Source organism: Cydia amplana, chromosome 3, assembly GCF_948474715.1.
Source record: "Cydia amplana chromosome 3, ilCydAmpl1.1, whole genome shotgun sequence".
NCBI lineage: Eukaryota > Metazoa > Arthropoda > Insecta > Lepidoptera > Tortricidae > Cydia > Cydia amplana.
Window position 1 is genome coordinate 11417667 of NC_086071.1, and position 24790 is coordinate 11442456.

The following is a 24790-nucleotide window of genomic DNA, read 5'->3' on the forward strand; positions in this document are numbered from 1 at the left end:
GATTGTTTGTGAGTTGACGTCCTACGTTGCGGACTGCCGTGTTTGACGTATGACAACAGTGCGCGCCATTTTTTTGAAATTTATAAAGAAAATCACTGTTTGTGGAGCCAAAAATCACCCAATCACCCCAACAAACAATGGAGGAATAGGCATTGCAACAATTATTACCATACTTAAGAAATATGACGCTCTCTGGCGAATTTTTAGCAGTTTCTTTTCCAACACTTTTTTATTTTTATCCAATAACAAGAAAATACATACGAGGGGCGTTCAAAATATTCTCAGTATTGATATCTTACGACCTCTTCTAAAATTTCTTTCGTTACTGGCCGCTAAGGTTTATTCATTGACATTAAAAAAAAGTATAATTCGAACCGTGATGGTCTTTTGTTTTTCTGCAATTGCTGAACAAACATGAACATCATGTGCGAATTGACAATGTTAACTAAATTAGAACATCGATGCGTGATAAAATTCTTAAAATCACGTCAACGATCTAATAAGTCATGCCTCGGAGTACACTCCCGAGCTTCCGCCCAGAAAACGTGTGCGTCGCCCGAGGCATGTCTTGTTGGATCCAGACGATCAAACAACGTTGGACCAAATAAGAGAGGCAGAAATTGACAAAGGCGGGTTTGTGACGAATAGTGGGAATAATTCTCCTACTATTCGTTACAAACCTAACCTGCGCAGACCTGTGGGGTACTACTCTACCCGCCCCCATTGGGAAAAGACCAGGAACTCATAACTCAAAACTTCTGTACAACTCAAAACATTCTGTACCTAGCGTTATTGTTTTTGCTACAAATTAACTTCTCTTCTCTTCTCTATTCTTGCTTTTCTCTTTTCTTACTCCTGTGAATTTCCTTTCCCTTTCGTCCTTGGTGGTGACGTGGCCCTTACGGCCACGTTACCAATCTTCTCCCAACAAGAGCAGTCGCTGGTCACAAGGTCGACCAAACTGCATACTAATTAAAAAAAAAAAAAAAAAAAAAAAAAAAAGTGCGAATTGACAATGTTAACTAAATTAGAACATCGATGCGTGATAAAATTCTTGACAAAACAGGGTAAAAATCAAAAAACCATAAAAGAGGAAATGGATTGTGTTTACCGTGAGTCTGCTCCTTCTTTATCTACCATTCAAAAGTGGTCAAGCGAGTTTAAACGCGGAAGGGAGAGTATTGAAGATGACCCTAGACCTGGCCGGCCTGTAGTAGCTACTTCACAAGAAAATATTGATAAAGTGGAAAAACTTATATTGGAAGATGGTCGAGTGAAGGTAAAATCTATAGCACAAGTAACCAATCTCTCTATTGGTACCGTACATGATATTATACATGACCATCTTAATATGTCAAAAGTAAGTGCAAGATGGGTTCCGCGAATGCTGACTCGGCTTCAAAAAGACATGCGTGTAGCTTGTTGTTCCGATTTTATTGACCTGTGCGGTGAAAATCCTGATGAGGTGCTGCAAAGAATAGTTACTGGAGATGAAACCTGGGTTCATCATTATGACCCAGAGAGTAAACAAGAGTCCATGCAGTGGCACATTAAGGGTTCAGCTCATCCCAAGAAGTTCAAGGTCATCCCTTCAGCTGGCAAGGTCATGGCCACGATATTTTGGGATTGTGAAGGAGTATTACTAATCGATCATAAAGAAAAAGGTGTAAATATCACAGGACAGTACTACGCTAACATTCTACGTCAATTAAAGGATGTAATTAAAGAAAAGAGGCGAGGAAAGTTAACCAAAGGTATTCTGCTTCTGCATGACAACGCCCCCGTCCATACTGCTCATATTGCCAAGGCAGCTATTGTTGAATGTGGGTTTAAAACTGTTACTCACCCACCGTATAGTCCGGACTTAGCCCTCAGCGACTTCTTTTTGCTCCCCAATCTTAAAAAGGATCTGCGTGGAAATAAATTTTCTGACGATGCATTGAAGGCGGCAGTGGAGGAGCATTTTTACACGAAAGATAAAAAATATTTTTACGAGGGATTAAAAAAAATAATTGATCGATCTTTTAAGTGTATGAACATAGGGGGGGAGTATATTGAAAAATAAAAATATCAAACTTTTCGTACTTGTTTGTTTTCATTCTCATACCGAGAATATTTTGAACACCCCTCGTATATATAATAAAAAAGGCGCGAAATTCAAATTTTCTATGGGACGATATCCCTTCGCGCCTACATTTTTCAAATTTGGCGCCTTTTTCTACTGTCAAGATCTGGTTGACCAAGTATAGCAGAAGAGATATTTTCTTTTTTTTTAATTGCACGTAGCATTTTCAAGAGTAGGTAGAGACACTAGTGAGAAACGAAGCAGTACTGCAATGCCGGACTGCAATGTAGGAGTGTGAATGGGGGGCTTTAAGTGGTATCCAGACGGGACTGATCAAATCAGTCGATTTCATCAGGAAAGTAATTGGCCAATCTCACCTAGCGTCCACACGTACACAAATTAAATCCCCAATTTGCATACCATAGACAATTACTATGAAAATTGGCATTTTTGTGTCCGCACCTGCTGATTTGATCGGGGAATCAAATTGATGTCTGCGTCCGCACGTCCTGTACGGCTATGATGGCCGGCTCTTTATCATTTGTCACCATGGCTGTCACGTTCTAACAAATATGTAAGTGCGAAAGTGACGCATAGCATGACAGGTGATAAAAATACGACCATGATAGCTGGTCTGATTTGATCGGAAAATGTCATCAGATTGGCGAAAAATTGTCCCGTCTGGATACCACTTTACAGACTGCCGCACACGTGCGCCAGTGTTGCCAAGTGTCCCATATTTCCATGTTATTCAACAAATTTTTGCAATGGAATTCTTTAAGAATTACATTCAATTAATGTGGCTCCGCTTTTTTAGAGGTAAGTACCTTTTTTAGTGTTTTTTTAGTGAACGACCTGAGGTAATATAATGCACCTTTTTCCATGAAAATCTGCGTCTTTCATGAATCTAGTCTAGTATTAAATTAGATTGGGCATGAGTGGTGGGGATAACTGACAGAACGGGATAGACTTATTAAATTATACAACGGGACTTAATCGCGTATCTAAGTACGAATATCGACAGTCGATAAATCGAATATCGTTAGTGTTGTGTGTCGACAGAGTGACATCCCTAGTGCGCAAAACGTTCAAGCGGATAAACAAGACCAAGTGCGGATAGTTCGAAAAACTCGCGCGGTTAGACGATGCTGATGTCAACTTAAGCCAGTCTTCTCCGAGACCACGGGGACAACGCCGTCCTCGAAACGTCGGAGGTAAATCTTAAAACTTAGATACGCGATTAAGTCCCGTTGTATAATTTAATAATGTGTAAAAATCGTGAAAGTTTAAATCAGTGGGATAGACTTATGTATCTTTCAGTAGGAGTAGCAGCGAAAGCGCTATTATTGTTTGTCCTTGTCACAGTCTCACATTTTTTTTATTCCCCACCGTAAATTAGTATGGATGATTGGTCGAATTTATTTGTTACCCACCATAACAAATAAATTCGACCAATCATAGCGTCGCATTGCGTATGTTTTGTCCCTCACGGAGGCACGCGTAGCGCGTAGACCACTTCTATAGGATGCTACCTTCTATGGCGTCTTTAAAGCACTGCTTCCGCATTTTTGTTATTTCATCAACTGGCTACATTGGTGTCCACTGGTGGACTATACTTGTTCATCGAATAGATCTCCAACCGTACCAAAATCGCGGTCCGGTACGACCGTCTGTTAGTGTTTTACTGACTTGTCAAGTTGTCAGCTTGTCACTGGTCACTGTCAGATCAGAAATGTCAGTTAACCGCAATATGCATGTTTCGCTCTAGGTATGGAGTGAAATGATTCAATTTAAATTATTATTATTAAATTGTAACTAACTCAGACCGTTTCTTCATTCGTTTTGAATTCATATATTATGTTAGTAAGCTGACTGACTAAAAAGGAATTAGCCCAAACGGTCAACATTCCTTACCTTACAATGGACATATTATCGCTATTATGGCTTTTTATCTTATATGGTGTTTCAAGCGCTGCAACACTTTTAATTTTGGTAAGTACTGTTTTATTTTATAAATTAATATATAAGGTTTTTTTTTACTGCGTCATTTTAAAACTATTTCATATTTGTGTGCTCTGCTGGCAAACTGTCACTGAAATAAATAAGCAACCAATTGCTATCGTATACGTGTCTTTGCGGCCTAAATCTTTATTTAAAGCATGTTTACTTTTTTAAATCACAATTAATATAATGTTCAATATATATTGTTTACAGCTTTCTATTGGAATTGTTGTTATGACAAATCCATATCCATCAGTAGAAGAATACCCAGAGGAGGAAAGTTACATGGATCCACACACCGGGAAGCGTCTTAAATTTCCAAGTATAAAAGACCCATACAGCGTGAATTTGAGTGTTGTAGTGCCTGCTTACAATGAAGAGGAGAGATGTACGAATACCAGATTTTTAATTTAGACACATTATAGTACAGTTGGTCCCCTAACATAAGTATCCACTCTTTTATACCACTTCCACAAAAGCTTTGGCTAATAATATTAGCAGGCTCACCACTCGCCAGTAGTGTTAGGGCAGATTACCCTATGTTTGTTGACTTGGTTGATATTGTTCAAATCATACAACCCATGCTAACATTAGCTAACGAAATTATTTTTACAGTGCCACCCATGCTTGACGAAGCACTGGAACATTTAGAAAATAGGATAACGGATTATCCCAATTACAAGTATGAGATTATAGTGGTCAGTGATGGCAGCAAAGACAAAACCGTTAAAGTGGCTGAGCGTTATGCGGCCAAGTATGGAAGTGAAAAGATTAGGTGCCTGGAGCTAGTGAGGAATAGAGGCAAGGGTGGGGCTGTGCGGTTGGTAAGTACTGTTGGTATACGAAATACTTATTAGGGCTATGACAAAAGCAATGCAAGTCACCGCGTTCTATGTGTTCCTCTCATTCAAAATGCAATATTACAATTTTTTATCTGCAATGAAATCATTCTCTTTACCTTTTTCTAGAAAAAACCATCTAATCCTTTGTTTAGGAACCATATGCATCACGTAAAAACATGTGTTCTATTCAATGAGTAAGACTAGCATTTTTTTTTTATGGTAGCCCATATATAAAGTGTCATTCTATGGTACTTGCTGGATTGGGACAGCACAGAATAGAGAGCTATGGAGAGAGCTGGAGGAGGCCTATGCCAAGAAGGCAGACTAAATAAGTAATAAAAAAGCAATAACATTAAAAATATATTTATTAAAATTACTTAACAAAAATGTTAAATGAAATGTGAATCAATTTAAATGTAATGTAATGAATTTTATTTTTTTGGTCAATAAAGGCTATTCTTATCTTATCTTCTTATCTATGGTACTTGCTAACTATGTAAACAAAAGTCACTAGTAAATTCATCATTCAGAGACAATTTCAATATGGCCGTTTGTTTACATAGTTAGCAAGTTCCATAGATTGACACTTTAGTTGGTTACAGGAGATAAAATTGTTTTTAGGGAATACAACGCGCTAGAGGTGCCACAATACTCTTTGCTGATGCAGATGGTGCTACAAAGTTTGAAGACTTAACTAAGTTAGAACTTGCTTTAAATCAACATGTGGAAGCTGATGTGAACACTCAGCCAGGAATAGTCGGCGATTGCCTCGCCATCGTCATTGGATCAAGGGCACATTTAGAAAAAGAATCTCTGGCAACAAGAAGTATTTTCAGGTATGTCTGAGTATAATAGGGATGTTGACATGAATCGCGAATCATCACTACATAGTATAAAACAAAGTCGCTTCCCTGTCTGTCTGTCTATCTGTATGCTTAAATCTTTAAAACTACGCAACGGATTTTGATGCGGTTTTTTTAAATAGATAGAGTGATTCAAGAGGAAGGTTTATGTATGATTTGTTAACCCGTGCGAAGCCGGGGTGGGTCGCTAGTATATATATATATATATATATAACATGTTATGTTTTTACCATAGCGGGGAATATTAGAATGCAGAAAATCATATTTTGCAAGTGTAAATATGTGTAATAAATTAATTAAAAATAATCAAAAGTTTTTAAAATAATGCCCAGTATCATGTGACTGCAAACGCCTATCGGAGCGCGTGACTTTACATGCCATGCACCCAAAGGTCCGTATGTAGTTTTAGATTTTCCCTTACAGTCTGTATCCCATTTGGATTAAATACCGTCATAGGTAGTATGGTACTAGACGTGTGCGCCGCGCCGGCGCGCCGCCGCCGCCGGTCTTTTTTGCCACGCCGCCGCCGCCGATAAATGATCGGCGTGAAATCGGCGTGACCTTGAGTGTTGTTAACTAGCTATTCCGAGTTGGCATCTGGATATCAATATGGATTTTTTGTATAATATATGTTACAGTTGTTAAATATAGGTACATCAATTATTAATTAAATGAAACAGAATAGCCAGTTACACAAACTATTTGACACACCAATAAAAATACTTAACTGAGTTATCCTAAGTATTCAAGAAAAATTAAGGAGCAATAATTTATGAAGTAGGATTTTTTCCTGTTAATTGTGAATTCACATTGCCTCACATACGAAGGCAGAATGTTCCATCATGAAAATACTTACAACTAGGCAACGAAAACCCCTGTTTTCGTTGCTCATGTAGTGGAGTCAAGCAAAAATCTGAGAACATTGGTGTGCGAGTTTTCGAGACCCTGAGTTTCCTAAAAAAATTCGTGTGCCAAAAATGTCTAGAAGAAAGAGACAGAGTGACAATACTGTAGATTCACTGTCAATCTGCCCCTGCAAAATGCTTGCCCCACGGAAATGTGCAAGCTGTAAATGGGTAAAGCAACATTATTTTGTCACTCGATGTTATAAGTTCTTGTAACAAACTGTGCTACTATTGTCGCCTTCCTGACGGGATTTACATGAAATGGCGACTCCTCTGAAGAAAGTTGAAGGTGAAAGTTCTAGAGAGGTCTTAAGAACAACCATTCCAAGACCAAAGTAAGGCGATTACGTAAAAGCGAGTTTATATCTTGGGTTGATAACCAGTGCCGGTGGTTGCACTGCCGAGATATTTACGCCGCAAATCTGGCATGGCTAAGAATGATATGGCTAAGGCTAACCTCGACAAGATCAGGAAGAATACAGGTATTCGGCGTGCAACTAAAGTGCGCTTGGTACGAGCTCTCGTGTATATTCCAGCTTCCAGCGCTTTTGAGATCTAGTGTTAACGAAGATTGCTGCTTATACCTTGGACAGCTAGAAGAACAAACCCCTCCATTATTTCTCAGAGAGCTCAATATCGCCACTCAGATCTTCACAACATGCAATCGGTGAGCCCTTAGATTCTTCGGACATATTAACCAACGCATGATGTGGAGAAAAACATGAATTTAGGAATTAATGGCAAACGTGCTCGAGTTGGAGCATGTGAGAGATCGTAGACCGCTATGAAGAGGTCGACTTGCGGCAGTCTGACCGCACAAAATGGACAACAAAGTACATGTTGTCGTAATCCTTAGCAATATGAAAACGAGAAAGAAGATACGTCTCAGTGAGCCTGGTGCTTACTGCTTGTACGACAAGAAAACCAATAAATAGAAGCCATAGCAGTCCACTATGTCTAGCAAACTTCAAGGATATTTGGAGTTTTGTTTTGTTAAAGTACGTCATTTTTAATACGGTAAGCCAATGAAATCATGAGAAAATTGAGAGTTACCGATCGGATCGAAGGTCATTGGGACCAGGTAATCCCTTAATGCAAGCCAGTTAGTAGAGAAATTTGAGTTATTATAGCTATGTTATATTCATTTACAAACCCTATTTTACTCACAGTCTATTCAAAACCATACGTAGTTCACTGACCAGCAATCTAGATTGATCAAATTTTCAAGAAAAACAACAAATTAATGATTTTTCTTAAGAAACCTGAAAGTCAAGGTCACGCCGAAAACACGCCGCCGCCGCCGATTTTTTGGCAAACGCCGCCGCCGATCATTTTTTAATCGGCGCACACGTCTATATGGTACATACATGTACCTGTCAATGACCAACCTTTTTTTTCAGGAATATCCTCATGTTCGGCTTCCACTTCCTGGTGTGGCTGTTCACGGTGCGCGGCGTCCGCGACACGCAGTGCGGCTTCAAGCTGTTCACGCGGCGGACGGCCGCCCTCACCTTCAGCAGTCTGCACGTCAACAGATGGTCAGCCACTTAATATTATATTATAATGTACTGTAAGTGCCCCAACTTACTTAAGGCCCCAGATACACTTGTAAGTTTTACTTACGTAAGTAGGGACAGAGCTATTTGTTAGGAGATAACGATATTCATCTCTCATTGTATTCGCTAGGTGCACGACTGGTGCTGCCCTCATTTTGGCAGACTTTCTACGTTAAATCTTATGGAGTAAAATTAGTTCAAGCGGCTGCCGCTAGTACTAATGGCGGCCATTCCATAAGATTACCTGTGTTTGTGACGATCAGCGCCACTTCCCCCTCCACCGACTTCGCACCTTGCCAATAGTATAGCTGTGTCCCCACTTACGTAAGTAAAACTTACAAGTGTATCTTGGGCCTAAGTCCGGGCACTTAATGTATGGTTGTGTTGTGTACCCACAATCCACATGGCCATACTAGCTGTATAAAAAAGTGGATACTTATGTTAGGGCAACAATTGTACCTGTCATAGAGAAACCAACCGTAATGGACTTATGGAGATGGTGATATTATTTATTTTATGGGCCAACCTCATACAAACCGACATAGTCCCACATTAAACACATACAATTTTATATTTTTGTTCTGTTAATCTTTGATTAGTTAACATTTTTATTCTTTTTGACAATGTAAGTATCTGTTTTCCTAGCATGTGAGTGAATTGGTCCAAAATTGTATGCTTGCATTGTGTTTAATGAATAAAATAAAATAAAAACACTCCAATCATTAGTGTCATTACCTTTCGAAAACAAGAGAGGGTGTCCATTAATTCCGTAAGGGAGTTTTTTTAGTCCTACACTAATTTTTGCCCAAAAAAGTATGTGACATTTGCTAAATCCCCCCTGTCTACCACGCCAGATTTAGTGAAACTCGGCTTCAACCAAGCTCCAACCCACCGCCACACCGTCTCTAATAGACAACTTCATTTTTCTTTGTGCAGATAAATTGGAATTTACCAGGCGCCTATTTCCCCACGCATCATGAATGACAATTTACGTGACATAATTGGTGGTTATTATTTTCAGGGCATTTGACGTCGAGCTACTTTACATAGCACAAAAACTGAACATTCCCATATTCGAGATCCCAGTCAGATGGACCGAGATCGAGGGCTCCAAGGTGACTCCGATCGTCTCCTGGATCCAGATGGGTTGCGACCTGGGCCTAATCTGGCTCAAGTACCAACTGGGCGCCTGGAAGATCAACACTGGAAAAAACGAATAATTCCTTATTAATCTTAGAGTGTTACATAATAATAGGTAAGCGCAACATATTTTAATATTGAGCAAATATATTTATTTACGTATTTTTATTGTTTTTATTAGTTTTCCACAGTCCGTTTAGGTGGGAATGTATTTTATTATAACCTCATGGTGTGTGGGGTGTCGTTTGATAAGTCTTTCAGAAGTACTTTGAACGTCAAATCCATATTTGGTGTACCCTTTTCCAAGTTGTACCAATCTAGAAAGTTTTCCCAACAAATCCAAATATTTTCCAAAGAGTCACGTTTTGGTGATTCATTTGAAGACAAGTCACATTTTCCGAAAGGTCAATCTAATTTGAACTTTAATTCGGATTGCTAAGGTTGAAATTAAATTGACACATATGTAAATAAATACTTTATTTGGGGACAATCTTACACAGAACCTAGACTCAAACTAAGCAAAGCTTTTACTATGAGTTTTAGGCGACGATATACATACGTATATAGATAAATACATACGTATACACATAGAAAACACCCATGACTCAGGAACAAATACCTGTGTTCATCACACAAATAGCCCTTGCCGGGATTCGAACCCGGGACCATCGGCTTCATAGGCAGGACCGGTCGTCGATAAATCGTACTACGCCGGAAAAGGGTTAATCAGCTGGATTCGACACGCACCTTTTAGATACTAGTCAAAGGAATTTGAAGCTTCTGTATAGTAGTTACGTTTTATTATTCGTTCTAACTATTGGGCATGGTTCTCGAGTTCTAGGCGATCAACGAAACCCTACGCTGAGCACACATGCCCTTTCCCACCCCGATCACTGATAGGCAATCTGTATGTCCTAAGTACTGATGTGCCTAAGGAAACTTTCCAAAATTGCGAAATGTTTCGGAAATTTGACGTAGGATTTTTTTTACATTCTTGTATGAGAATTGAAACTTTCCAATTTTAAATTTGAATTTCCCATATTTCCTAGTGAAAGTTTCATGAAATTTCCGAGAATTTATAGAATTTTATGGAAACTTTCCGCAACTTGCACATCTGTAGTCTTAAGGATTTAAAAAAATGCATAAGCCTTACGGATCCAAGTTGGGCAATAGCCAGATTTTCTATTAAAAGTTATTAGGCTTTTTTTGTATGTTTTTACATGTACTTTATTACCGTATTAAACGGATCTAAGACACATTTGTCAGATTCATTTTTCGTCAGGATAAATTATAGCCTGTTTTTTTTCGGACAACGGACTTTTGCTCAGATTCCGCATTTGTCAGAATTTTCTGTTCCAAAAACATTTCCTGCACAACTTAACCAGACGGAGCCCCGCGAAGCGGGGCTCCGTCTGGTTAAGTTGTGAAGGAAAGGTTTAAATTGTTCGATCCACTGGTGGAGCATATTAAGAGATGCAAGTATCACAGGATAATTCCAAATCTTCCATATTATAGTTAAGTTTTTTTCTGTCCAAAGAGTATTTCCGTTTTCGTCCGAAAAAAAACAGGCTATAATTTATCCTGACGAAAAAGGAATCTGACGAATGTGTCTTAAATCATTAAACGACTCAAATTGAGTTGAATTAAAAAATAAAACAAATAGTTGAAGAAATTCACGTTTAATTGGAAAAGGTATCAAGGGCAGCTTAATAAATATCTATACATAAATCTATAGGTAGTCTGAAACATTCAGTTTTCACAACAACATCGCCAGTGGACAATGTAATATCTATAATAGTTATTTTATTTGTGATACAAGTGTCATAGGTAAATTTTCAAATGTAATTTTTCCATAGAAAACTAGCCTATTTCAAACAAGTTAATAATAAAAATACGAGCGAATTTAAGTGTTTTGCAACGACGTGGCTGGGAAGCGCCCCACGTATGATACACGTTTTACGAGTATACAATGCATTGTTCGAAGAAAAAAAATGTAAAAACATCTGTATACAATTCAAAAAATATAGCATATTTTCTCTGTAAGAACGCTCGTCATGCCCGTCACATTGTCCTATTTATTGGCAGACATTTAGATCCATATTTTAAAAAGACAATTTCATATGCATTGTAAATTCTGTGATTGTAAAATAATCTGCGTCCTACGCTAAATTAAACCAAAAAAGTTTTTCGTCCCAGCTATCCATAAAACAAGTCAAGATATAATTTTGCTACGGTACTAAAGGTAAATATCTGAAAAGTTTTAAAAGTCCTTGCTAGTTATAAATAAAACTCTTATTGTCTTTTAAAATAAAGCGGTATTGGCCACTAGCGTACGTACGTAGGTACATACTAATATTTACACAACAGAAGATCAGCCCCACCCTGGCCCCACCTCCCGACACAGCCATTTTAAACCTCATTCAATTGTTTACTTTTTACATGCAACAATTTCCAAATCTAAATTTCGTACTAGTTTTTGAACGGCTTGTTAGTTTGTTAGGCCACGTACCCACTATCGGCAAGGAACGGCAGGGGATCCTTCGGCGTACCTAGGCGCAGGCGCACACTAACGGAAATTATTGCCGTGGTGTCCTCAGGCATGGCATGTCCAGGTGTACTTGGGAATGCCGAGGCATACCTCAGGCGTTCTCAAGCATGAGCAAAAACGCAGCAAGTGAACAGACGTGTGTATTAGAGATGAGCAACCCAAAGACTGGCGAAGCTTTCCGAAGACTGTTCCGGCGTCTTTAGGTACTCCTTAGGCTGCTGAAGCAACCCGAAGACTTCCGAAGAGGCTACCGAGCCGTGCCGTGCCTTGCCGATAGTGGGCGGCGGGCCTTACCGGTGCGGACAGGTTGATAGAATTAAGCTGGGGACAAACATCCCACGTACGCAGCGTATGCAATGCATTATGACATCTGCACCCTAAAATTTGTACGAGTAGAAACATACTTGTCATACAACGCAACGCATGACAAGTATGTTTCTAAGCATACAACTTTCAGGGTTCAGATTGTCATAATGCATTGCAATATTTCTGATTTCTGATTTCATACGTTGCGTACGTGGGATAAGTGTGTCCCTGCCTTTACATTTGTGCATTTTGCTTAGTTGCTATGAGTCACGAATGACTCGCTTGTCAACAGATGTGCAACGTACAAGTTGATTGCCTCTGGGTCTTGATAGCATTTGTTATCAGTTATCATCACTTAGTACTCAAATAAAGAAAGTACCTATAGGTATCATTTTGTTGCAGATTTTTATTATTATTATTCTTATAAATGTATTAGATCTTCAACGTTTCAGATCGATTTAATCGAAAGATACATCTTTAATGTCTAACGTAATTAATTTTCTAAATGAAAAATCTGCGAATATATTTTTAGAACAATAACATGGTGTCTTACCTAATTGAGAAATTTTATAAAAAAACAGAGCATAAACTTGTATTAAACTCACAATATTGCATGACATAGCATAGGTACGTAAACTACAAACTATTAATATAATAGGTATAAAATGTCCTCTACGGAGATTCTAAAAATGTGACTTAGTCTTTCCGGGAATCGTACCTTGGCCGTGCACTGCCGTGCACATAATAAGCTCGTAGATTGAGCAACATACAGAAATGCTTCTCTACACAAAAATTTGGCAAAGTGAGCAGAGACAGAAACAACATTTTTATACGATACACATATACAATTTAGAATAAACATTTAAAATCTACTAGGAGAGGCAAAAGATAGTATAAAAAATAAATAATAATCCATAAATGCAAGCGGTTTTATGTAGGTAGGTATCACAAAGTTTTACAGATATGTTACATAAAAAAACTACAGGAATATGTCTCCGTTAAACTTTTTATAGGTATTCATAGGTTCTTTACTAAGTATATGTATATATGCTTAATAAAATTTTGTAAATAGGCTACCTACCTATAAATAAATAAAGACTGGTATCTGCATATTAGTATGTATTATGTTCTTTAACGTAGATAACGTGTCTTAGCAAGTGATCTTAGTGAGCGCTTATACAATAACATGATTAGATTAGGTAGGTATGCAACTTTGTGTAAAGATCACTAGTCTAAATTATTAATTTGTCTCAAATACCAGTTATTTTTAGCTACATATAGAAACGTACGACTCGGGTATTTTAAGGTAAGTAGTTGAAAGTTTGCACGTACAAATGTCGGGGTGTTCCCAATCTTGGAGGCGCGACATTGAAACCCCGGAGTTTATGGCCAGCACTGGACGGAAAAAAGTCCACGGTTAGAGTACACAAAACATAATACACCAACAAACTACCTACAACATACAGTCACGGTCATAAACATGTATAAAACGTCTACTCTATTCCAATGGAACAGGTAAACGATAACTTTTTAGTCGTTAATTGACATACAGAGAATGTCAAAAACAATATAGCTGAATATACAGAATTCGTGTTTCGTCCCATTGAATGGACTGGAAATATCAAACGTAGCATAGAGCAATAGAACAACACTCAGCAAGTCAGCACGAACTTAGCGGGTCAGTAAAAGGAATATTAGGTATAGATACTTAATTAGATAGCTCGGCTAAAATTAGACCAGCATAAGCAAGACTACCGAGTAAGCGTGAATCTTCAAGTAAGAGACGCTAAGCACGGATCATTACGTACATGGACCCGCCTGTTCCTATCTATATCGCACGCGCGTAATTATATGTGACTTTATCTATGAAAAGGGACCTTATTGTCGATGGCGGTTACGCCATTATTAACGATGCTTCGATATAAATACAATGCCGCGCGACGCTGTGCGGCGTATGCGCCATCGACAATACGGTCCCTTTTCATAGATAATGCCCCATATTGCTGTCCCGCCCATGATGCCCATGGTCAGAGACACTGCGGGCGGGACAGCAGTACTTATAATTATCTGTATTAGATTAACTATTCAGGCGGATCTACATATGTACGAAATTCTACGTGCTTAGCGTCCTTTACGAATATGGAGATCAAGTTGTCCTCAAGCGTAGCGATAACGGCTTTTAAATTGTAAAAAAAATAATCTATTAAACTGAACCTTGTTGTAGTTGAAATAGGGTTGTTTTTCACGTTTGTGTTGTCGTTCAAACTTTAATACAGCAGCGTATCTACTTGATCATTGTTACGTCATATTTTCGGCGAACTTTGTTTGATTCTGTGCGTCTGTATTTTAAGTCAAGTGTCGTACAGGAAAATATGAATAGCTTTGTGCACTATTTAATATCGTGAGACAACATAAAGCACCTAATTTGTTATACCTTACGTTATTAACGACATATGAAACATCTAAACATATCCAATAACATTTATAATAACACGTATATTCGTTTAGCAATAGTTTTTTTTTATAAAACAAATAGGTATAGGTACCTAATAATTATAGTATAAAATTATATGTGAATGTTTTTTACATGCTCATTTTTGTATTAATAAATCACATTAATAGACTAAAATACTGACAAGCAACTCAAGCTCGTTTCTCAACATGAAACCTTATGCAGCGGTTCACTTTGCCTCGCTGAAGTAACTTAACAAGTAAGAAATGAAATCGAATTTGTTAAGTAATTGACCATAACAGAAATGTAATGTATGTATTTTACTAGAAACATACATAACATGTACAGTCACACCTGCAATAATATAGTACACAAGAAGGCCGCAAAAATATGTGACACGCTCTTATTGTGCTACAAATAAGAACAAACAAGATTGTGACATTTGTGACAGATATTATTGGGACCTTCGTTGTGAATATATTATTGCAGATGACCGTACATAATAATTTCAATTACAGAAATTATATCTAGCAAATAACATTTATAATTGTTTATACCTACATATTATTGAATATTACAAAAAGTTATGTTATTTGCTTGCTTAGAAAAATGTCTCAGAAACCTAGACGGTGGTTAAAGCATCTCCAGGTTTATACCTTTAGGCCGAATACCATCTTCAAGAACTGTTCGTAGTGGATGGTGATCACTCCATCTTGATCAGTGTCAAATTGACGAAATGCCGAAGTCAAAGTCTGGAAATGACAATTTAAAATAAGTATAAGAAAAAATCACATGCAGAAACACTTGGAAATATCTATATTCAGACACAACAAAATTAAAAAAGGTGGATTATAATAAGTATTGTTCAAAATAAATAATTCTAAATTTTATTTATTTTAAAATTACATCTAAACTACTAATTTTACTTGGAATTATTTCATAGATTAAAATATTTCCAATTTGATAGATTCATGGACCTATTTAAATTTTACTTGGAATTATTTCATAGATTAAAATATTTCCAATTTGATAGATTCATGGACCTATTTAAATTTCTAAGTGAATACAGCAAATAATGTTTCTACACAAACAAATGAAATAAATACGCTTTAAAACAATATCGTCATCAACCCATTACACAAAATACATGTATGGTCAAGGAATTTGATTTCCGTGTCCTGTCTGGGAAAACATCGTGAGGAAAAAGAAGGATTTCTAGTGTCTGTGCCAATTATTGGGATTAGATTGCCGAGCGGACCACAGGCACTCTAAGTAAATTCCTGGCAAAAATGCCGCGAAAAAGTTAGGAAAATGATGACGCGCTTTGTGGGTCAGTATATACCTGTTATAGAATGGTAATGGTACTTACATATAAAGTGACACAACATTGGATGAAATCATCAAACAAAATTGTGCCTCGTCCAAATCTATCAAATTTTTGGACCATAATGCCCACAACCTCATCAGATAGCCGGTACCCAAATGCTGTGAGAGCATTCTTCAGTTCTTGCCTGTCTATATTTCCAGAGTTATCTCTATCAAATGAGCGAAAGCAATTTTGCCAATCTGTGACATATTTCCATAGCGCGCCAAAGTCTTCAAATGATATGACACCTCTATTCTGTTTGTCAAACATACCTGGAAATAAGTTTTTGCATATGCTTTAATAATTCACAAAGACAACTTGAGGAGGACTGAGTTTGATAATACCCTTTTGATGGATATTTTCTATCGAAATATTCGAAATTTTGAAATAGGCTTAATCTGAAATAACTTAACTGATTAATAATAAAATATTTATAACTTTCATTCATGAAACTTTTTAAAAGTCTTACGTATGAAAGGCTCCATCTTCCATTGCCACTTTAATATTTGCATTGCTAGGACTTGCTTGGTGCATTAGGGTGGTATCCCACCTATCCAATTTCTTTGTCCAATGTGTATTGCGTCTCACATTTTACTTAATGAGAGAGTGAGACTCACTGACATTGGACAAAGAAATTGGACAGGTGGAATACCACCATTATGCACGGTACAACTTACCTATACCTTGTGCACTCGTATTTGCGTCATTTGACACATGACACTGACAACAGCAATAGAACGTAAAATATCTTGCACATCAAAATTACAAAGGAAGACAATTGCACTGCGAACGTTTACGTTCTACGTCTTTTTTTATTTATTTAGGGTTTGCCGGACACCACCGTTATAAATCGGTAGTCGTCTAAGTAAATCGATATAAATTTTTCATTTTAGGTCGCAACAATTCAATTCAATGTTTTATTCATAAAATATACATTTGACACGTCAAATTTTTAAACATTAAATTTAGGTAAATTTTGTTATAACTCATTCATATTACAATAGTTATTAGATATTTATAACAAAGAATTATTAAATTTATTATATCTTCTTATTATTATTTATTAACCATATAATTCTAGCTTTATTTAAATCTCAAATAAAAATTCATTAAACGTCACAATTCGATACCTCAGTCTAGGTGCCATCCAATCGTAATCGCTTGCTGTGACAATCGATTTGGGTTAGTTACATCTCTATATACGTCAGTCATAATGTGTCAAAAGACGCAAATAAAAATAATTTCACTATAATAAAAGATTTATTGAAACTTACCAATCATAAGTCTTACTGTTTCTGGGTTGAATGGGTTCCAGGTGCCATTTGACAAAGCCTGTTGCAGCTCATCCGCCGATATATACCCACTGCGGTCTTTGTCCACTCTGTTACACAAATATTAAACATTTGTATGTGGAAATTTCCATAATAAAATTAAAAATCACAACCAAGTTTTAAAGATAAATAGAAAATTAAATCAATTACTAATATTCTCCATCAATTCAAATATTTATAACACTAACATTTGTCTATACCCATAGACTGTTCTTATTGTTACCTTCTAAAGATATCCCAAAGGAACTCCCGGCTGGGCATTGGTGATTGGAATGACCTGAAATTGAAGGCAATTTATAAAGGAACTTGTACAGATATCACAACAGATAGCTAATCTGATCAATTCAATCATTATCCTTAACTAAAATACTATTCTATAAAGTCAAACAAATATTGTAAAAGCTATGAGATATTATGATTGTTAGTTATACAGGTTGTTAGTTAGACTAATAGAGAAATACCAAGAGAGACTGAGACCGCTCTACATTGCCTATGTATGTAGACTATCAGAAAGCTTTTGATATGGTTTCACACAATAGCACTAGTGTCCGACCGAAGGTTCGGTTTCGGTTTCGGCCAGTTTCGGCCAAAAAATCATGTTTCGGCTGTAGTTTCGGTTTCGGCCAAAAAACGGCCGAACCTTTCGGCCGGGCCGAAACTTACGAAATGGTACTTCGGACAAAGACCAAAAGTTGGGGAATAAGTAGGAGTAGGACAACAATATTAATACCTACATATACTGGTACTTCGGACAAAGACCAAAAGTTGGGGAATAAGTAGGACAACAATATTAATACCTACATATACTGATTCATGTATATTAGGTACAGACATTAATTGGTTTATTATAAAACACAATTCCACTAATGAGGGCGCCACTGGACGGTTGACGCAGTCTTAAGAGGCTGTCAATACCTATAAGTGAATGAGATAGCACTGTCGCATGTTACTGGGCCCTGGGCAAGATAATAATAATAAAACTAGCCTCACTTTTTACCTCAATTTACCATTGGTTTGTGTTCCACATGTCCTCTACTTCAACTTAGCCTTTGGCCTCGCTGCGCCATGCTCGGCCTGCGGTCTCGCTTTTGAATACAATGGACATTGGTTGGAGTCTGTGCTCAACTACTTATCCTGAAGCCTTAAGCACGGCTTTGACTTCGCATGAAAGTTCGCCTCAATGGGGCACTTCGGACTTTTCGGCCCAGGTGAAGATCGGTACCCGGCCTTGCGATATTGTTAACAAAAAATTTCGCGCTCGCTGCGCTCGCGTTTTTGGTTGACCCTGTATCTACATGTTAGTTTGACTGGTGAATGAATAGAGTTAGACCAAGAAAATTCTGCAATGATTTTAATAGCATACGCAGTGCAACTAGTGCAAATTTTATTTATACGTCATAAGTTTTGACGTTTAAAATAACACTTTCACTGCGTGTGTTATCAACTTATTAAAATCGTTGCAGAATTATCTTGGCCTAACTCTAGTAATTTTCATAAAAAACTGCTTAAGTAACATCAATTTCAAGGACTTTGGGTGTTGACAGCCCCATAATATGTGTGTAAAACCGGTTTTATGACATTTTTTCAACGATTTTAACAAGTCTACAAAAGTTTCGGTTTCGGTTTCGGCCGAAACTAGAGCCAAAGCCGAACATTCGGTTTCGGTTTCGGCAAAAAAACATGTTTCGGTCGGACACTAAATAGCACATGGGAAGCTCTTGGAAACCAGGGAGTAGAACACCCATTTAAATATTTAGAACTAACATTATAAAATTAAAAGTTAACTTTAGACTAATTCTAAAACACCAATGTTAAAATTTGCAAGAAATAAAAGGCTATTTTATTTTATATATTTATTTATTATTTATACTGATGCTAATGGCCTTTACCACATATAAGGTTCTGGCAAGAACTTTCGATCTACTAGTTTAAAAACATTTTTCAATCACTTAATAAATAAAATAAAAAAATATTTCAATTAAGGACAAGATTGTTAGTTTTATTTTTAAGCCAGAAATAAACATTTTTTTTTATTTATATAAATGCAATAGTCGGATGGAGAACATTAACACTATTACTGTATTTAATTATCCCTAAGAGGTATTGTTTGAATTTTCTTAAGTAAAATTCAGAAATTTAACCTCTAGCAGCCCACCACGCAACACAAATAGACAGTTAAATTTTAGTATTTGGTATTGGAAAACAGAATTAAATTTGTTTTATACTAACAAAAATATCTAGATTAATATGAAGTGGAAATGTTTTACTTCGACAGGTGATTTAGTAAACAATGTCTGTGTAAATATATAGAACATAATAATTGTTTTGTCAATCATGGCTATTAAACAGATTTGTGTAGATTTTTTTCTTGTTTTTGTTCAGTTTTAGAGCAGTTTACTGAATTGGCTGTTGATGGAAGAGACTAGGAACAAAAATTCCCACTAGTATTTTGTATTTGTACTTATACATATCACAAGCATCACATTTGAAGGAAAATGTGGGTTGGACTGTAGCAAAGGGGGGGCTGGGACTTAGATTTTTTTTTGACAAAGTGGTGTCATTATGACACTATTTTTAAATGATTGTAATGTGTATATCACGTCAAAATAAGCATCTTTTATTGGAAAAACTTTTCTCTAAAATAAAAAATGGCCGAGTTAGACGCCTCCAAAGATTGATATTTTTAAAGGGAGCTGGGAATTTTCATTGACAGTGGTGTCATTATGACATATATTTTAAATGATTTTAATGTATAGAACACATCGAAATAAGCAACTTTTACTTGGAAAACTTTTTACTAAAGCTGAAAATGGCGGAGATAGAGCTTAAGGCAGGCCAGGCTTTTAAGGCAGGTCGGAGTAGGTACGACGACGAGCGAAGCGAGGAGGAGTGTTAGGTAGAACTGCGACCACACAGCGCGCGAGCCGAGCGAGCGAAGCGAGCGTGCCGCGGCAGCGGCCGGCGAAGCGCCAGAACCGACGTTTTTATAATAATACAATTTTACAAGACCCAGCTCCCTCCGAATTCCCAGTTGTTACCACTGGTAACAAATGGTTTTGCCTTTATCAGTGTAACAAAAACGATCTTTTTCTTTATTGTATAAAGATACACAAGGAACCCTCCAGTTTGCGTGAATCACCGGTTTAGTTTCATTTCGATTAATGATGAAAGCTCTTGCAATCGAGGGAGAATACAAGATGTAAATGAGACTTGTCCAATACTTTAATGTCTTATACTTACATTTTATGAAGTTGCGATATTTAACAAAATCCTACAAACCAAAAAGCGATTTGATCTACACGTCCGAAAAATTCCAATACACCACAGTGCTACAATAATCTTGAAATTAGTTTTTGCAAAGTAGGTGAGGTGAATATGAGTAGTACCCTGTCAAGTAGGATCAAGCAAGAATATCAAGTTGACGTTCCTGATGACGTTTATCGTTTATCATACTCGTGATATTCAAGACAATGTTTAAACTATGACGAATTGATGATGGAAATAAAATCATTAATTAAACAACAAAAAAATTCATACCATCAGGATCTATGATAAATGGTTGGTCGTTCAATGGTTCTAATAGCTGGAAGAGCACTAAAAGAGTAGTATAATATATAGGACAAGATCACTAAAAGCCATAACACACTACCGCACCATATTCAAAAAGATATCTCTTTCTCGCTTTTCTGCGGTGTGGTAGTGTGTTATGACTTTAAGAAAATAAATGTCTTTATCTTTGGTGTCTTCTGACAATGGCAACACTTCCTAGTAATGTTGCCATTCCGCAGAATTTGTCGGTGAACGGAGTTCCGCTTTCGCCGCTTCCTCTGCGTTTTGTTATTTCACTTCAATTCTATGAATGAGTTTCGCAAAAATAGTTTTTATTAATTATCTACTCACTATATAGCACATTTTTATTATCCTAGGTTAATTATTCGTATCAATTTAGACATATTTGTATGAAAATGTATTAAAAGCGATAAGTTATTCGTCTTAGAAATGTTTTGTAGGTTTTGTTTCACAGTGCTGTGGCTGTTACGATGATTTGGTTATGCGTATGTAGCTTGCTTCGATATTAAAATGGCGGATGTCTCAAGTAATGACCGCAAAATAAAGCTTACTAAAAACGGAAAAGTTGTAAAACGACGATCTCGGAACCCAGAAGGTAAGTGTAAAGATAACACATTCAGTAAAAGTACTATCTTATTAACTGTATCGAGATTCACTTAAATATTACTTTCTTTGATTTTTCCTTCGCGAAATGGTCCAATTTTGCCTCTTAATACTTTCTTGACACGTAAGACCAAGACTTACAATAGTTTCTCGTAAAGTTTTTGCATCTAATGTTTGAGGTATACCGATGAATCATTATTTTTCATTGTGTAACTGATCTGGATAACGAACAAAGAATTACAAAAGACGCCATCCATGTACAACTGTGCCACGAGATATACATTATATATTGTATATTTGTTTATGAATCCGGGTCGCTCCTTTATTGAAACTTGCTAGGTATCTTTATGCCAATTGATTTCAATGCAATATTTCGATTTCAGAATGGCACAAACAAAAACAAAAACGTCTCCGTATAGCGGGGCTCGAGTACATAAATGCAAATGGCAAAATAGTTCCTCCAAAGCAGCCTGGCCCCGACTGCAATTGCCGCCGTAAATGTTTCCAGAAAGTGCCTGAAGACATCAGATTGAGAACATTCCACGGTTTTTATTCCATGAAAACACACGACGAGCAAAATGCTTACTTGTTCGGTCTCATGCGGCAAGTGGATGTTAAGCGCAAGAGAGTCAAGGCTAGCAGCAGGCGTACTTGCACATTCGAATATTTTATCCGCGTCAAGGGACGCGAGACCCAGGTCTGCCAGACGGCTTTTAAAAACATTCATGCCATTACTGAACGAAAAGTTCGAGTATTGTGCAAGAAAATGGATGATGGAGTTATGTTTCCCAGTGACAACCGTGGGAAAAACAGCCATCGTCGCTCTGGAGAAGTACGGCTTCCAAATACAGTGATTGAGCAAATTAAAAACCATATTTACTCTATTGTTCACACTCACCGTCTCAAGGACTTCATAAGGCTGGATAAAATTGCTGGTTTGGAGATAAATATTTCCAAGATGTGGAAAGATTACATTAAGACATATGATCCAGAAAACATAACAGCCACCATGCCCAAGTCTAAAAGAGGTTCTGAAATGCCTTTGCCAAATGAAATGCCTCCACAACCTCCACAGCCACCTGTCACTCAAGAACCATTTGCCCCACTGACATATCCAGGCAGTGGCCATCTTGTCAACTTGGCAGAAAACTACTTCCAGAACCAGTATCAATCGGCAGCACTGGCCTCTACTGGCACTCAAACAAACTTCTATCAGACTCAAAATGGAGCTCAGAGCATGGGAATTCTACTTCACTCCTCAGCTGCAGCACGCCCGGCCCCACCAACAACTGCCTACATTGTGCTGCAGACAAAACCGGAACCATCATCATCATCTCAAAATCAAGCTATTGCTTACAATCAAAATCCAGGGCAAGAGCGGGAGGAACCAGCAAAAGAGAAAAAAGTAAAGAAAGAGAGAAGGAGAGGTCCTCTGGTAAAGCAGTGGAGATACACTAATATCTTCCACTACGAGATTAATGGAGCAGCTCTTGCAGCAATTAAAACAAGACTGGGCATGTACTATGCTGAGAGTGATGCTGCAAGGAAAAAGGCCAAGCAGGGCCGTCCCGGAGAAGGTCCGTCTACTGCCCAGACGCCTGTTGAACAAATACGACCAACTCACACTGTTACTATTTACACCTAAAGTTTATGGCTAGGTTTACTGCTGTGAGTGACAACTTGAACATGTTTAAAGCAGGGCTAACAACATACAAAAATTTAAAGGGAGACATCTGTTAGAGTAACCAGGATTAGCCTGATATAATTATGAATAGTAATAACTTGAAGTTGTTGTAACTATCTATGAATATTTGCATAATGGTTTGCCTTAAACATATAGAATTCCTATAAAGCCCCGTCTCCATATTGCGCGGCAAGCTATCGAACATTGGCTCGTGACCCAGCGAGTTAGCTCGCGAGCCAACCCGGTATCCATTGCGCGCGGCTGCCGCGCGAGCCAATGTTCGATAGTTTGCCGCGCGATATGGAGACGGGGCTTAAGGCAAGTAGTAAGTTTAAGTTGATTTATTCTGAGTAGTTACCAACCACTTGCCAGCAGTATACTGCTGCTTATTGGCTTGTTTACTGAATGGTATGTGTAGTAACTACTGAGAAAATCATAAGTTTGTGTTAAATTGCAGCTAACAGATATTTGCTTGTAAGCTTTTTTTATTACTAGACACACCTACGTTATTAAACCAGGAACCTAATTCTGTGTTTTTTAGATAACATAAATTGAGGTGCAAGTTTGTATTTCATAAAATTATGATATATCTTAACAACACCTGGAGTTGGGTCCCAGGAATGTACTAATTCATCATTATACTGCCTTAGACTAAGTATCGAACTACATCTATAGGAGATAATCTCAACACTATTATTAATCATATGTGCATCTGTGCAACTTATCTTATGCAATTAAATATATGATATTATTTATAAACAGTTTCTTTTATTTCTTTCCTATTTATAATAGAACTTGGAGCAAAGCAGAGGTGGTGGCACAGGTGGTGGTACTGGTGGTCTTCTTAACCATTGGTTATACCAACATTCATTTTTATTAAGTAAGACGATTTATGGGTCGGGAGACGACCATGTTTTATTACAAGGAAGGCTGGAACTGTGTATATGTAATGGAACTTAGTAAAGTGCTGATGAAGAAAATCTGATTATTACCTAAATTTAAAAATTAATAGTACCTTTGTAGTTACAAATAAACGATTCTTACGTAATCTAATATCATTAAACGGCTCTAACGATTTCGATGAAATTTGCTATATGTATAGGGGTTTTCGGGGGCGAAAAGTCGATCTAGCTAGGTTTTATCTCTTTTTTAGGGTTCCGTAGCCAAATGGCAAAAAACGGAACCCTTATAGATTCGTTATGTCTGTCTGTCCGTCCGTATGTCACAGCCACTTTTCTCCGAAACTATAAGAACTATACTGTTGAAACTTGGTAAGTAGATGTATTCTGTGAACCGCATTAAGATTTTCACACAAAAATAGAAAAAAAAACAATAAATTTTTGGGGTTCCCCATACTTCGAACTGAAACTCAAAAAATTTTTTTTGTTCAAACCCATACGTGTGGGGTATCTATGGATAGGTCTTCAAAAATGATATTGAGGTTTCTAATATCATTTTTTTCTAAACTGAATAGTTTGCGCGAGAGACACTTCCAAAGTGGTAAAATGTGTGTCCCCCCCCACCCCTGTAACTTCTAAAATAAGAGAATGATTAAACT

General features: G+C 37.3%; 3 protein-coding genes and 1 long non-coding RNA gene across 6 annotated transcripts; 3 read left to right on the forward strand and 1 right to left on the reverse strand.

Annotated features, from left to right (window-relative positions):
• The first annotated feature begins 3905 nt into the window (after positions 1–3905).
• On the forward strand, positions 3906–9535 carry LOC134662481 (dolichyl-phosphate beta-glucosyltransferase). The gene is made up of 6 exons (XM_063518714.1): positions 3906–4057; positions 4280–4454; positions 4682–4890; positions 5530–5744; positions 8077–8214; positions 9254–9535. Exons 1-6 carry the CDS (start codon positions 3986–3988, stop codon positions 9450–9452), a joined length of 1008 nt encoding a protein of 335 aa, XP_063374784.1. The 5' UTR covers positions 3906–3985; the 3' UTR covers positions 9453–9535.
• Positions 9536–13486: 3951 nt separating this feature from the next.
• LOC134662947 (programmed cell death protein 6) lies at positions 13487–20741 on the reverse strand. Of its 2 annotated transcripts, XM_063519248.1 has the most exons (6): positions 20616–20741; positions 17599–17652; positions 17319–17425; positions 16048–16316; positions 15335–15430; positions 13487–13621 (listed from the first exon to the last, which is right to left on the reverse strand). In XM_063519248.1, coding segments are annotated over exons 1-6 (540 nt in total). In that variant the 5' UTR covers positions 20618–20741; the 3' UTR covers positions 13487–13609. The 2 variants fall into 2 exon arrangements, with proteins under 2 accessions (XP_063375318.1, XP_063375319.1); XM_063519249.1 differs by lacking the exon at positions 13487–13621 and having other exon boundaries at positions 15236–15430.
• Positions 20742–21323: 582 nt separating this feature from the next.
• LOC134662508 (uncharacterized) lies at positions 21324–23275 on the forward strand. 2 transcript variants are annotated; one of them, XM_063518760.1, is made up of 2 exons: positions 21324–21540; positions 21932–23275. In XM_063518760.1, the coding sequence occupies exons 1-2, from the start codon at positions 21456–21458 to the stop codon at positions 23191–23193; spliced, it is 1347 nt and encodes a 448-aa protein (XP_063374830.1). In that variant the 5' UTR covers positions 21324–21455; the 3' UTR covers positions 23194–23275. The 2 variants fall into 2 exon arrangements, with proteins under 2 accessions (XP_063374830.1, XP_063374831.1); XM_063518761.1 differs by having other exon boundaries at positions 21538–21672.
• Positions 23276–23278: 3 nt separating this feature from the next.
• On the forward strand, positions 23279–23991 carry LOC134662536 (uncharacterized). Its single transcript, XR_010098079.1, has 2 exons — positions 23279–23405; positions 23556–23991. It is a non-coding gene; the product is annotated as an uncharacterized LOC134662536 (long non-coding RNA).
• Positions 23992–24790: the final 799 nt, after the last annotated feature.